Source organism: Lichenostomus cassidix, chromosome 5 (assembly GCF_008360975.1).
Source record: "Lichenostomus cassidix isolate B80296 chromosome 5, HeHo_3.0, whole genome shotgun sequence".
NCBI classification, from domain to species: Eukaryota; Metazoa; Chordata; class Aves; order Passeriformes; family Meliphagidae; genus Lichenostomus; species Lichenostomus cassidix.
The window spans coordinates 11,396,489-11,412,485 of record NC_139486.1 but is presented as its reverse complement, the minus strand read 5'-3'; the positions used below and the strand labels follow the sequence as shown (position 1 = coordinate 11,412,485).

Genomic DNA, 15,997 nt, shown 5'->3' with positions numbered 1-15,997 from the left:
TTGCAAAATGCTTGTGACTTTCAGCCTTTCTGCCATGCCTGATCAAACTTTTCAAAATTCACTTTGGGGAGATTTGGAGCAAACTTTAACTTCTAAACAAATTAATATGCAGTATTTCTTGCTCAACCCAGATATATTTCCCTGTTTGCTCTGTGAGAGCCAATAAAATTACTAGGAGTAAAGTTTTGAGACCTGTTACAACAGAACAGTAATCTGCATTTCAGAAGATGGATACTTACCATTAAGAACTGGTTTTTATACTGTTAACATACATGGTACTCTGAAGGCTAAAAAACTATGACCTTTCAAGCAAAAAAGAAAATTTAAGAACAGACAATTTTTAGTGAGTATTACCCAGACCAGCACTAAAATACTATGTTAGAAAGTGCTAAAATAATCTTATGAGGCTGTGGGAGAAATTCATTACAGAAATATACATTGTGTTAGTTTTTTAAAAAGGGAGACTCTTTTTCCTTTTGATATTTCTTGCTGGTTCTTGGCTCCTTTAATATCTTGCAAAATGCAGCTATAGAAATATATTAAAGCTCACTGCAAATATTTGATGCTGCAGAACAGAATATTTTCACTGAGCAAGAAATTACCATGAGAATTCCACACAGGGAAGGAGAGAATTTAAGCAAGCTGCTTATACTATCTTCATATTGAATGGCTCCCACAGCCTATTTAATGGGAAAATTCAGCACACAGATTTGCCCTTCACCTAAATTTGATTTAACACACATGGCTGTGTAACTGTAGCCTTCAAACAGTACCTCTGGGTCCCTGAAGGTAAGAGTTGTATATTGTTTTTCCATTTTCCTTATCTAGTTGCATTAAAATCGAGGTTGGCTTCAGAAGTTTACTTTATAGGTGGGCAGAGAGATATACAAAGCAGAAAAGTGTATGGGCACTTGGCTGTGTTAATCTGTAAAAACTAGTACATGTTTATAGACAAAAGGTGTAGAATACTGATATAATTTGGATTTTCTCTGATGTTAATGTTATAATTCTATTGCATGCCAATTTTTATGGCTCCATTTCTTCCCTTAAAAACTAATAAAGAAATTTCCTGTGAAAAAGAAATTGCCACTGTTTTAAAGTACTATTTTAAGGTATTCTGTAACAGTAGATGCAACAAGATGTTCTTATGGGTCTATGAGGGATGGGGATAGTTTTCCTATGAACATTAGTTCATATATATCCATATTCAAAGACCTTTAGGTAATTTTGTTTTGTGATTTTTTTTCTGTGTCTCTGTGAACTTTTATGCATGCCACTGCTGCCTCCAATGTACTGGGGAGACATATTCATTTATGTGGGTCTTAAATTTTATATTAGGACACTCTATTTTCATGCCTGAAAAAGTAAGAACCCAAGAATTCAATTTAGAAGTAACATCTGTTGCACGTGCATGTGATTCTGACATGTTGCATGCCCATTAAACCCATAATATATTGCTGCACAATGTGTAGCACAGACAGGCACCCCAAGCCCCATATGGCATTTCTAGGCACACAAAAATGGTATCTCTCCAGAATCTAATCCTTTCTTCAAAAGCTGTGTGCCTCTCTTTCTGCACAGCGGTTGTCATGGAGAGTACAAAAAGCGTTTCTGACACTTTATTTTTAGCAGCTTTAAAAATTACTACAGAGAAAGTACATGTGAGCTACGTGTGCCACGTGTACTTTGTTCTCAACCTGCTGGGCCAAGCCATGTGACTGGAGTGACTTTCTCTCCTTTAATGTTTGGCTGAATGGAAACCAGCCATATCTGTGGCAACTAGAAAAATAACTGGCAATTAATGCCAGAAGTGTTTCCCACGGTTTAAAATATGTTTTTGAATCAAAAGCATCATTTTACGTTTCTGTCAGAAGAGTGAGGGGAAATGTAATTGAAGGAAGAAATACTGACGAGACAAAAATGTTCTCCCCAAGTAGAATTCTTCAGTTTATCACTTCTCTACTCATTAGGTATAATCCTAGAGGTTTGATTTGTAGTTCTTTATTATAAAATTTGGAATTTATCCTTTACTTTTAGTAGTGATACTACACAGAATCATAGATTATCATGAGGTGGAAAGGACCCACAAGGATAATTGATTCCAGCTCCCATCCCTGCACAGGACCATCCCCAAGAGTCACACCATGTGCCAAGAGCATTGTCCAAACTTCTTGAGCTCTGTCAGGCCTGGGGCTGTGATCACTTCTGGGGAGCTGTTCCAGTGCCCAACCACCCCCTGGGTGAAGAATCTTTTTCTAATATCCAACCTAAACCTTTTTGACTCAATTTCATGCAACTTTCTTGAGTTCTGCAAGGGCAGAATTTTGTTTATGAGCCAGCCTCAAGTCTGGAGAAGTGGTACTGTTATTTGAGGCCTCTGGGCAATGCTGTAGTGGTCAGAGCAAAACTATGAATATTGAAAATACTTCAAATGGGGGTTCAAACCTGACTCCATAAAGCAGTGTAAATAGCATGCATACTTACAGGGAGAGTTTTGCAATTTTTTTCCACCTCTATTTTAAGTCAGAAATAACTCCAGTGATTTCAGCTGAATTAGTCTGGAGGTATACCTGTGCTTCCAAATGAACCTGAATGTAACCCATTACACTTACCACACTCCATGACTTAAAGCTGTTAGAGTTATGAAGTAACTGTTCTTTCAACTCAACTTCTATAAAAGTAAGGGGTCAGACTGGGAACTTTCTGTTTCTGTTGGAAAGCTGTTAATTGCACAGGCAGAGTTCACATCAACAGGCATTTTAATGGGATCAAATGCTCCCAGCTATGATTAAGAGTTCATGTGAAATATGGGAAGATTGAATGTTAGATGCTGAAAAATAAGTGCTAACAGAAGCATGTCTTCTGTAGATGAATTTTTTATTAAGTGTGGAAGGAATGGCACAATAATGAACTAAATGCCTGCAATATTCCTCTCTTTGCTGTCTTTGTAGGTTTGTCTCAGGAAGGATTTAATGAGCTTGTTGCCAGCTGCAGTGCTCATGCCATTTTTCAGCAGTGTTTAATGAGATGCAGGGTGACAATAGCCAGAGATGTCCCCTGTGTTGTCCCACACAGAGACAGGGAAATTGTTACACACGAACAACTGCTGGGGAAAGCAGTTCTGCTCCCTGCAGCAGTATCTGAGTGACCAGGCTGGGTCAGTCCTACCTTCTGCTAGTAGAGCTCAATTGTGCTGGGCTTTTTGGTGAGGAAAGACTGAAGGATGAAAGAATTGTAGGAAATGTGGGGCTCTACACTGTGCCTAAAGTCCTTCTGATGAGTTTTCACTCCACACGTGTCCCTGCAACAGCTCTGACAATGTGCTTGCACCAGCTTGCTGTACTGATGGCAAAATCAACATGAGAATATTGCTATTTCTTAGAATATTTTTTCATCAGTTTCAGGCTAGACATAAGGAAAAAAAAGTCAATGAAAAGTTGTACCCCAACCTCATAGCATAAGGAGAGCTGGATTTACAAAATGGTGGGAACAAACGAACTAACATAAATTTTAACTGTTGAGGTGACAAGCTACATTTTATACAAACATAAAAAATATTCTATCATTTCATGGGAAGTGAAAGACCTAATTTTTTTCTGAATATAATCTCAAAATGAATACAATTTAATAATTAAATACTTACATTGTCTTCTGACAACTTATCTATCGTCACCTTGGCTTCAATTAAGTGATTGTTGAGTGCAATTATTTCATGGCTCAAAGCCCGTTTTTCCTCTTCATAATGTTGACCCTGTGTAGAAAATTGAGTCGTCAGTGTTTTTTCTACTGTCAGAATATTTCAGACAAGACTCACAGGTTGATATCATTGTCAAATCCAGAGAAAAGCACAACAGACTGATACTTCTTTTTTCTTTCTTTCTTTTTTTCCTTCCCCCCCTTATTTATTTTCTCAATTTTTTATTTTATCTTTTTTTTAATACTCAGCAGATGAGTTAAAGTCCTTTAGAAATATGGAGGTCAGATTGAGTTCATACTAGGAACCTTCACAAAAGGCTCTAGTTAGTCTGTGCAAAAGCATTGTATTGAGCATCAATCACTACATCCCTCAGTCACAGGACAGGGTTTCTAACATAGAAGAGACTGGAGCTGCTCTTTTGCCACAGCAATATTTCACTTGTGCTATTTTTCCCTATTCTCATAAGGAAGAAAGAACAATATTTAAAAAGAAAAGCAGTTGTGTTTGAGTGAATTTTTTTTCAGCTCTTGACTGTTCTGGCTGATTTAAAAGCCCTGATTAAGGTTGTTCACTTTTCAAGGTGAATGTTTACCTGATTACAGGGTTAACACTCATTAGCAGAAGACAACCCACTGTGGCATATGAGGAAAACAGTCTGATTCAAATTTCTTTCTGCCCACTAATTTAATCTTGTTACCAGTAGGTTGTAACTCTATATTATAAATGCAAAGAAATCAGCGGAAAGAATGAAATGCCACTGGCCCTTCCTATATTTTGTCTCATTTTGATATGCAGTGATTATTGTACTGCCTCTTATATCAAAAATCATTGTGTGGCAGTGATTTATAACCCTGCCCTCTGCCTTATGTTAGTGTTAGAAATCTTCTGAATCTTCTGAATGCTCTGAGATCAAGGAATCTTCTGTGCCCTAAGAGCTCTCTGCAAGAACATGATAACAGGAAGGATTGAAAATTATCTGGAGGGTCTTTTAGATAGAGGTAGAGGAGTCTCCTCCCCTGGAGATACTAAAAATCTCCCTGGACACAACTCTGAGTAAAGTGCTCCAGAGGAGCCTGTTTGAGCAGGGAGGTTGGAACAGATGACCTCCAGTGGTCCCTTCCAACCTCAACCATTCTATGATTCTGTGAATGTCACTTCCCATTCTAAAATTGTTAGAGTCAGTTGTGAAGGACTGAAATTTCCCAAGTGCCATATTGCCAGGGTCACACAAAAATCTTCTATCAACACACACTTGACATCGTCAGCTAATTGACAGCAATGGGAATTGGATGTTTTGAAGTCCAAATGAATATCAAGGTTAATTATCCAGCTGCAAAGCACCAGCCTGTATTAAAGAAGGGTGATTAAATTGGAAGTGGCAGCTCTCATCCTAAGTTGCTATTTAAAGAAAAACACCTTCTCAAATGGTCTAAGCAAACCCACAGCTTGCTTTAAACTGTGCAGATTTGATTGAAGTGTCTCTGTGAAGGTCTGGACTGGCCTATTTTAATGTCAGTTTTTCTAGGGACTCTCTGTTCCCTGCTGCTGCCAGACCTCTGTCCTGACAGTCCAGCTGTGTCTGGTTCAGGTTTGACACCTCTCCCTTCCTTGTTCCCATTGATCAGGCACTCCTGCCTGGGGATTACCTCATGGAATGCCAAAGTGCAGCTTTGAGAGCTTGCAAGGCTCCAACCTTACTGATTTTGACCAGACACAGGGCTGTGTTTTGTAATTAGGCAGATCAACGTGGTTTTATATGAGACCCTTAACTCTCATTGATTTTATAGTGAACTAAACAACCAGGCTCTTTATAAACCTCCTGGCCATCTGTGCACCTCTAAAAATCTGTCTCCTTCGAGACTGTGATGGAAGATTACATTTTCTGAGGTATTTAGCTGTGTAATGAGGTAGACAAGTGACTACCTAAATACCAGCAAAAAATGTGTCCCCTCAATTTTCTAAGTTATTTCATGCTTTTGAAGGATTCAGGTCCACTGAGTACAGACTTAATCTTCCAAATAACCATTTGTATGGCAGATTTTATCAGTCCTTGTATGACAAGTTGTCAGGCCAGGACAGCTGATTTGTAGAACTCTGTTGCTCTAAATCTCTCTGATCTCAGTAACTGTTGCCCTTGCCTAGCCAAATTGAACTGTATTCGTTCTATTTTGCAGTTCAGGAGAGAACATCTGATAAAGGATTTCTATTTTTCAGGAGAGAAACTAATAAAAGCAGCAGATTCAGGCTTTGGAAGCACTACTTTCCACTGTATTTGAGTGATGCTGAATCTGGCTGAATTATGGTTTCATTTTATTTCAGTTATGATAACATTTGGATGACGTTCCCCAGACTTTATATCTGCTCAAGTGTAACTTTAAAAGGTTCTGTATTTGTTGAACTGTAAAATTCACCTCGGTTTAAATTTATACTATACAGGTCAGCAGGTGGACACCGAAGTAATAAACATGTCAGTAGTGCTGTGGAGGATAGGAAATAAGAAGGAAAGGCCAGTCCCAGTCTTTTCCAATAGTATCAATTCACATCTTTCACTTGAAATCAGTTTTGTTGACATGAGCAAAAAGTCTGTTTCAATGTGGCAAAATGAGATAGTCTAAGAGTGGGCAGGACACTGAAATCCTTTGGCATATTGACCACATACTGTTTGTCCATCTTTGGAAGCTCAAGGCTTCAGCCAGGCATTACTGTGGTGCAGTGGTGGCAGCAAGAGGACAAAGGCTTTATTCTGACACCACCTATGGGAAAATAGTGCAGCTGGAAGAGACAGTCTGGCAGTGCTGGTTTGCTGTATTAGAGGGATTGCTGCTCACTGGGGGCTGCAACTTTGAGCTCTCCAGCTGCAGCAGAACAATCATATTTTCAGCATCAGATTGCCAGAGAGACATGAAAGGAGGATGGGAATCATAATATCAATGCTATGATCATGAGTTACAAATATAAATGCTTATTTTACTTGTAACCACTTTTGGCAGATCCCTCTATTTCTGGTAGTTTATAGAAGCTTGGTCCTCCTACTCTTCCATCAGGCTGGTGACCTCTCCTCCCTCCCTTTGGCACTGCTTTCTGCTCTGCAGGTGCTGCTAGCCTATCTCTCAGAGCTCAGTGGTGAATTAAATCAATGGTGTCATTGATATGCCAATAGCTTGCAGCTGGGCTGAGGGTTCCTGAAGTCCACTCCAAAATGCCACAGCCAGAGACTGCAGCAGGGGGAGAGGCTGCTGGATCCTTGTTCAGAAATCTTTGTTGAGTCAGCTCTGTGCGTCTTCTCCCTCCCTCATCCCCTGACACAGAGCCAGCACAGGAGAATACAGCTCTGTAGTGTCTGACTAACACAAGGAAACTACAGTCATGTGCCCACATCTGAGTCAGATAAAATCTGTACTGCTGGGTGACTCCAGCAATCACAGCAGCAATGCTGGGGGCACCTTATCCTACCCTGCATTTAGCAGGAACCTTAGTGCTTCCTTATCAGATGTGATGAAGGAATTGAATATCTGCTCTTCACAAAGGAGCTAAATGATATAATACAATATATAATCTCCGTCTGGAACTTTGAGGCCTTTTCCTATAATTTGTATCTATCACAGTGACAACATCCCTCATATATTTACAGATCCATAAAAATATAAGTTGTCACTTTCCAAAGTGTTTGGTGCCATCTAGTCTCCTTACATCTGAAATCTGTGATACAAGTGGGGTGAAAGGAATTTTGGTAGGTTAATACAGCATGAAATAATTAATGGTAAGTATATTTTTAAAAGTAACAAAAGCTAGATGAAAAGATCTTTTTATCTTGCATGTTAGTGGATCCATAAATGTTCCTACTCCAGTCCTTCAGCAGAAATGGGCAGGCTCAGAGTTGTGTCTCTCTCTGGTAATGTTTCAGTCTCCCTTCGTTGCTTTCCAGCAGCTGGAGGGTGTCCTACCATAAAGCACTGTCAGCCTATTAGTCAAGGCTTGGCTGCTTGCTGTCGTCTCTGCTGTCCTACGGGAGCTCTGATGTGTACAGACCTTTGGAAAGCAGTCTCAGATTTGCAAATGGGAAGTGCTGGTCTGTGGAAATGTCAGACTTTTCAAACATGACAAAGTAAATCTGTTCTTGATGGTCCTGTAAGGAATGTTTCTGTGGATACAATTTGGATGCTACAGTGACAGTAATGTAATGGTAGTACAGGCCGTCAGGTTATTAGTGCCCAGCAGTATTCCTTTGGAAATACTTCTTAAAAAGTAATGCCCAAATGACAGACAGAAAGAGAGAGACTTTTTCTGTTACAAATACCACCAAAGTGATACTGGTATCCCATCCTGAAAGTCTTGACAGAGCTTTACTACAATGTTTTTGCATGAGGAATACAGGCAGAACTTTGTTCCCTTTTTTCTTTACTACTCTGCTTGTAGAGGAGGAACACAACACTTTCACAGGAGAGATCCCCCACCTTTGTACACGAGTGTAAGACTGTTAACTTAGCACTTTTCTTCTAGACCAGCAGTCACACTCTTTTCACTGCTTATGCTTTAAGGTTGAGTGGGATCTTAAAAAATGTGAATAAATATCTGAAGGGAGGAAGGAAGGGTGCAAAGAAGACAGAACCAGGCTCTTTTCAGAGGTGTCCAGTGACAGGACAAGAAGCAGTGGGCACAATACCAGTGGCACAACACATGAAACACAAACAGTGCCATCTGAACATAGAAAACTCTTTTACTGTCAGGGTGACTGAGCACTGAAAAAGGGTTTCCCAGACGTATTGTGGAGTTTTCCTCTCTGGAGATATTAAAAAACTGTCTGGACATGGTCCTTGATAACCTCCTGTACATGTTTCAGCAGGGGCTTTGAACCAGATGATGTCCCAATGACCCTCAACCACTCTATCCTCCTGAGAGTTCTGGAACAATGTATGGCTTCCATATCTCACCTGTCTGCTGTGATAACTGGGGTTTTTATGATATATGGTAGATTAAATTCCTGTTACTACCAAATGCTGATATCCACATATAATTAAATTCTTTTATTGTTATGCAAAGATGATTTAGTATAGAATTAATATATCTCTAGGTACTAATAAAATTTACCACAAATATTCATAGAATATGAATATGAATAAATTCACTTATGATTTTCCCCTGGTATTCCATCAAGACTTCAAACAAATCCCAGATTTGGCTCTGTGCAGGTGAATGCATGTCTTCTGGAGTCAGTGACACAGCATCTAGTTATTGCTGATAATTACAGCAATCATGAAGGACGTGAGTGTGTTATCTACCACAAAGAAAGGGGCCCAGATGCCCTGTGCATTCTCAGTGATGGTTCAATGACAGCACTTCAATGAGTGAGGATGGATTTGCTTTATAGCATCTGTCACTACATGGATAATTTCCTGGTGAGAAATCAATAAAAATAGTCATTCTTCATGGAATTTAAGACTGGGAGATCATGCAATGGTCTTTCCCACCAGGTGTGGAAACTTTTCACTGTTGCAGAAGGTATTAATGTGGATTAGCTCCAGCTTATGTTCTCCTTCCCACCCAGGTGTGTCATGGTCTCAGCTGAGCAAGGTGTTCAAACCAAGGGATCTCAGCTTGTAAGCAGAGTCCTAAATGGAAACATATGTAATGGTGGTCATGGCTAGGCCAGAGTTATACCCAACAAGGTAAAGAAAACAAGAATGAGAAATGTGGTGGAAACAAAACCTTTTTTCCCTCTGTAACTCTGAAAGTTAACAGCTGCTCTACTTGCAGTACTTCCCTGCAGACCATGTACATAACTTGTTTCATCAATTGGCTCATAAAGAAGCAAAAGATGGTTTAGATTTGCAGGAACTACTGGATATTCTAAGCGGTAATTTCTGATTTTGTGTATTGCTGCATGTTAGTTTCTGCTCTGTGGGTCTTCATGGTGCTATGACAGATGACATTTTTGTATTTCTGCCTGTTTATGGATGCTCTGTGTGAGTTTATCTGCCAGTGAAGAGCAGTGGATATCCCCTATCCACATTCACTTGCACCCACGGGCAGAAACTGTAATAAAAACAGTGAACTGACAACATCAGAAGAGCAAATAATAATGAAAGACTTTTCAATGAATAATGAGACTGTATCAGCTGATACTAGTTCACAACATGATCCTTGGGGTGGAGGATTTGCTGCTAATCATTGCAGCATGAAAGCAACATTTAATACACATTAAATTTTTAGTTTTACTTTTTTGCATAACAATCTTATTTTGTTTTAAGAGTAAAATGAGTATCCAAAGGAGCTGTTCACTTACAGATTCACTGAACCCAAAAGTCTATTTAAGAAGGTGCATCTTTACAAGCAAAAGAGGAAAAGAGCCAAGTGTTTAGCAGATTTATAAGGTAATTCTTTATCAAGTTACAAACAAAACTGCAGGAATGTGTAGGGATGTATGCAGAGACTGTGGCAGCATCCTGACTGCACTACATCATCTACCACTGTCTCATCTTTGCTTCCCACTGCAGTAATCCCCAGGACACCCATCCTTGTCTCAATACCTCTTCAAAATGCTAATAGAGCCTGGCTTTCAGGAATGCTACTACATTATGGTAAGGAGCAATGACTAATTCATTATATTTATCCTACGGAATATTAGATATTTATTTAAAGTGATTTTCTGTTGCCAAGCTGCCAAGGTTGCAGGCAAGGCTGCATTCTTCAGAGACAAATGTGTGGCACTAAGGATTTGAAAATGCCCATTTTTCTGGGCAGGTCAGAGAAAATATGTTGTTGATGTGTCTTTTGCCTTAGACTTTACCTACTGCAAAAATCTATGTCATGTTGGAGTTCTTCCACATAAAGAAGATAGTGGCAAGAACATTTTTCCAATGTGACAGGCTTTTCTTATGATGAACACATGGGATAAAAGGAAGTGACAGATGAGTGACCCTTGGGTTAGCTCAGGAAGAGCCTGGATTGTCTGTCCTTGCCCATAGCTGAATTCTGTTTTTTAATTTTATTTTTTAACTCTTCCTAGGAGCTCATCAAAATAATTTAGAAGAATTACATGGTCACAGCAAAATGAAAAGAATCGAGACTTCAGCTGAGCTAGTGGTAAGGAGAAAAGAAATCTGCAAAAAGAAAAAGAATTTGTGTGAATGGGAAGAAAGGAAGAAGCTCCACTGCTGCAGGTCACACAGGGCAGGCTCATCAGCCATGTAGCTTGAAGATGTCACTCTTAGGACTGAGTGCCCAACACTCAAACTTTCCAGCCACAAAGGCTCCTCTGTTGAAATAGAGAAATTACTGGAAACTGGATACTGCTTAAATGAACTACTTAGATGGTCTAGAAAGAGGAGGTGGCATTAATTTCCCTGAGTAAAGAAGTAAAATGGTCTAGGAAGAAAAATGTGGAATTCTGAACTTCGGAATATTAAATTCATTCACATTAATTGCAGATTATTTTAATATCCAAGTGAATACTAATTAGAGTTCACTACCTAAACAAGGAAAATTTGCCAACCAAATAAAAAAAGTGAAGGCTAGATTATTTACAGTACTTTGCTCTTTAATAATTAGTTCTGCTCTAGGAATTTTGACATTCACATTTCCTGTCACCTTTTGACACTTTCTTTTAATAATTAGTTGTGTAGAAGGAAACTTGAATTCCCCTGCCTTTCCCCCTGTGACTAAAAGAACACTTTAGCTAAATGCTCTCTAGGGAGATAAATAACTTCCCTCTCAGAAAAGTTTTCTCTGATATATCACAGTCCTGGAAAGGCTGACTTTTCCTCTCTGGGTTCATCCTTGCACTTGAGTGCACAGAATCTCTTCCTGCAGTGAAGACCTGTGATGAGCTGGATTTGTGCCCAAGCCCTGCTGGGTGGACCCTGAACAGCCCAGAGCCAGCCCAGCAGCTCTGCCCTCCCCACAGAGACTGTCATGGTAGAAATCCTGCTATTAGGATTATTGCTGCATTATTGTTATCTGTTTAATATACATTGAAACATCAGCTGGGATATTGATTGGGAAGATATGGTAAGCCAGCTGAAAAATTGTAAGTGTAGTACTGGGAATAAACATAGTGTACTTGTGTCTTTTCTGTGTGAATTAGACTCTCCTTTTTATTACAATATATCTCTGCTATTTACTTAGTAAAAGCTCATATTGGGTGAAGGTATTTAAGGTTTGGTGTTTTCCCCCCACCCCAATCAACCCCCAGATCCTTGAGAACATTGTGAGAAAATCCCTATAAGCCCCTTTCAAGTCAAAGCAGTGGAAATTCATTAAAATAAAATACTCTGTTCAAATATCCAGCCCCTCAGACCCTGCTAAATAGTGTCTTTTTGGCAGCATCCCAATTCAAACTGCCATAACCAAGTATAATGACTACATTAAATAACTATTGCAAAAAAAAAAAAGTATAAAAAAGGAAAGAGCCATTGTACAAATTGCTTGAAAAAAAGACAGAATTTTGCTTCCAACCCTGCTAGTATGTTACTCAAATATTCTCTGTCTCCTAACACAGTTTGGGGGGGTCATTGTTGTAGGCCTTTTTGACATGGATTTAATTGTGGCTCTTTGGAATTGCTGAGGAAACCTGTGAGGAGGGACAGGTGGGAGTGTGCAGGAGAGCTGGAGAGGTGTTTCCTGGAGGTTGTGGTCATGGGAGGCTTTGTTAGATAGAGGCACATTTGACCCTCACATGGGGACACTGTTTCTGCTCAGTGGTGCTTGAGGAGTAATCCCTCCTGGCATAAGGAAAGGCTGCAGAATGGATTGCTTGGTGTAACTGATTAGGTTTTACTATAAGGGAAGTGCAATACTTCCTTCCCATCTGACTGCTGGGATCAAATCCAAAGAAAATTAAAGATGGATATATTTTTATGAACAAGCAGACAGGAAACTCACTGCTGTGTGTTGCTCTTCAGGATGGTCACTTCAGCTGTGGCCTCCAGAGTTTGTGTAGATGGGAGAGACTCTACCTTTTCATCAAGAGAAATGTCACAACCTCTGTTCCATGCCACAAGATCAACTGTCTTGAATCAGCACTGCTCTCCCCTGTGCCATTTCAGAGCTTTGCTGGAATTTCATTTGCCTCCTTAACTATCCTGAGTTGTACTGTAATTCCACAATCCTTTTTTTCCAGTTGTGAATCTGGTTTAGAAGGCCTTTGCTGCCACAGAACAGTTCATGGCCCCATCAGCTCTGCTGGCACAACTTTGTGGCCATCCTGAAAGCCAGGCTGATCAAAAATAACCTTTCAAAACTGAAAAACCTTTGGTTTTGGAAAGAGATATTTTGTGCTATTTTTGCCACCAAGGAAAGTATACATGGATTCAATAGCCTCAGTATTTCTCCATGGCATTCAGAGATCTGGCCACAGTTTAAATATTTTCCAATGCCATCCCAAGATTCAGTTTTCTTTTGCCCTGGAGCCTGGAAAAAATTTGAACACTCTGTTTCCTTAATTTCTTCTATTATAGCTATTCATATATTTCCTAATAATATTAAGTCTCTAAGGTATTATTTTCACAGCAGTTTAGAAATATTAATATCCTCTTGAGGAGAGGCTAAAGCAAACCTTTCCTTATTTATATGTCTGGAGTGTAATTGCCCAAGTCTAAGCCAGTCACCTTCCTGTTTTCTTTCAGTCAGCATAGAGATTTCTTCAAAGCATCAAATTTCTCTTTGTATGGTGATTTTTTTTTGAGAATCGTTGGAGGAGTAACTCTCCACAGGTGTCTGCATCTCTCCACTGGCTGATAAAAATGCTGAGGATAAAAATGCTTCAGATATACACATGCTAAATAGACATCTACCATGTAGATATCTAAAAGCAGGTAAAATGAAGCTTACTTTGAATAACTAGCTCAATGACACATAAATCATGTTTGGCAGAGGCAGGGACTGAATCCATATATCCCAAGACATAAATCTTGTAATTCACGGGAAGCTTGCTTTTCTGGGTCTGTAACTGTCCCCAGGGAAGAGCAGCATGAAGAGATTTTGCAACTAATGTGAATCTAGCTGAGACAGGCTTTCAGCAAGTTGATTGTAATGACCTGTTTGATGGGAAAACCTCAAGAAAGGAAGAATATGCTATTTCCCTGGATACCAGGAGCTCTGTGCCTCTGCATGTGCAAACAGCTTTCCCCTTTGAACAGGTCTGGATGTTGAGTGTAGTTCTTATTTTGCCTGATTAAAAAGCTGTCTGATATTTAGCATTTTCTCTCTGTGAAGACATTTATATGAGTCAGTTGTCTTTCTTCACTGCACTGAACCTGTGGGCTGCCTGAGTCTCTTGCTGAGGCAGCTTCTTTACTTCTCAGCCTTTCCAATTTTCAGACAACTTGAATGATTTTACAAACCCTCTGAAAATTGTAAATATCAGAACTTCAGCCACTGTCTTCAAACTGGATTTTCTTTTGTCTGAAATGGTGGCAAAATTATCATTCTACTCTATTCTCTTTTCTCATGGTTATACAAATACTACTTTTGTCATTTTTTGTCATGTCTTGCTGTTGGGGACTCACATGGAGTTGTTCAACCAGTCTGACTTTCAGAGTCAGTGACCTTCCCTGAGTCCCTCCTTTCCAGAGCACAACCCTCTCCCTTTATTTCCTCCTTCCCATTTTTTGCAATAAGGTCTGCCAAGCACCCTCATAGATTTTACACTTTTAAATATCTGTGGAAAAACATATTTTGACTGAATGGGAACATCATATGAAAGGCACTGGTTATCAACATTTAACAACATTGCTAATCCTTTTATCTCATTTTATCAGCAATAATTTTATGTTTACTTTTAGGACATTGTTGAAAGCATTGGTTAGTGCTGAGACCTGTTCCACTCACTGAGCTGTCCTGATCCAACCCTCTGAAAAGACTCTTATAAATGAAAATACCACAGTGCCTGCTACTTTTTGAGGTGACTTTTACTGCAACCCTTCTGCTAACTGCTTTTGATGCTGTATCATGTTTATTTGGTAATCACAGTCATATGAAGTGGTACTTGTCAAGTCTTACTATCCAAATATATCTACTCAATTGCCGTTGCAAAAGAAATTCTGGTTTACTTAACAACATTTCATAAAAATGTGTTGACTTCCATTATTTATACTCTTCTGATTTAATTTTCCAGTAGCTGAACAACATAAACAATGACTTTGTGTTTTGTACAACCTCTATTTGCCCCATTCTATGCTTGACCCCTTGGATGTTGGAACAGTTGGTTCAGAATTGTCTCTACATTCAGAGTCTTTTTAAAAATGAACATTGGCTTAACACATTAGAATGTATTTCTAATTTAGTTTGGAGTAGGAAGCTGGGAATCTGTTCAGCTGGTTCTTTTAGGAATCTTAGGTGGAAATTTATGTGGGCTCCTGTTTTTTATAAGAAGAATTTTGCAAGCATTCGCTAAGACACATTGCTTAACATTGTCTGTAGTTTCCATTGAATTTGGAAGTTGGATTGCAATCACTAGAAAAAGAAAGTTTGGCCTTGAAGCAAAGGCCAAATATTAAAGGGAGCTGCTGCACATTTGGACTACACAGAGCCATAGGGACAAACTGGAGGAACTTTGCCCACACTGAGTTTTGAGTTACCCCAAGAGCAGAAGCACTTAGTATATCTCTGGGTGCTACACAGAAAGGTTTTGGAAATTTCTTCTGCAAAACATCAGAGATTAAAACTGTCCATAATAAACTTTTTACTCCAGTTTTGACACCCTTGATTTCTTTTATTGACTGTGGTGTCTGCCAGATGCCATTGATTTGAAATTCAGTTACTGCTTATAACAAATTCATTTACTTATAGAGACAACTCTCTGGAAACAGAGAAAAGCAAAACCCAACTCTCCAAAACCAAACAAAAAAACCCCCAAAACTTCCTGGTAAACACAAAATATTAACTATTTTCCCTCTTTTTTCGTAATTTGGGTTCATTTTCCACTTCTTGAAGGGATGGTCCTTCAATCATGGACACTGAAATAATTTGACAGCTATTTCCTTCCTGCCAAGGGAATACAAAAAGCCCTGGGAGCCTGGTAGGTAAACTGTTCTCTGCCACTAGGAAAATGAGATTTAACTGCCATAACCAAGTCCTCTCTCACTGTGAAGAGGACAACTTTACTGGTTTATGGAAAACACAAGTATTGAGCAGGATGTTAGGCCCCCAAACCTGTCAGAAGAGGAAGGAAAAAGCATAGGCTCACACCTGAGAATGCACTGGTTAACCCTTAGGGCTTTGATCTCAGAAAGGAACTTTAGAGGAACTCTTTTTACTCATGGTTTAGGTTGGAATGAAAAATATTTGACAGAGAATAGACCC

The 15,997-nt window shown here is 39.3% G+C and overlaps 1 protein-coding gene across 5 annotated transcripts in view; it reads right to left on the bottom strand.

The window, feature by feature from the left end:
* The window catches only part of BEGAIN (brain enriched guanylate kinase associated), a 157,610-nt gene that overhangs the window by 5,414 nt on the left and 136,199 nt on the right, over positions 1-15,997 (bottom strand). For all 5 annotated transcript variants that reach the window (XM_085061367.1, XM_085061366.1, XM_085061368.1 and 2 more), the window contains one exon: positions 3,644-3,751. In XM_085061367.1, the coding sequence (XP_084917493.1) occupies positions 3,644-3,751 (108 nt within the window). The remainder of the gene's footprint in view (positions 1-3,643; positions 3,752-15,997) is intronic.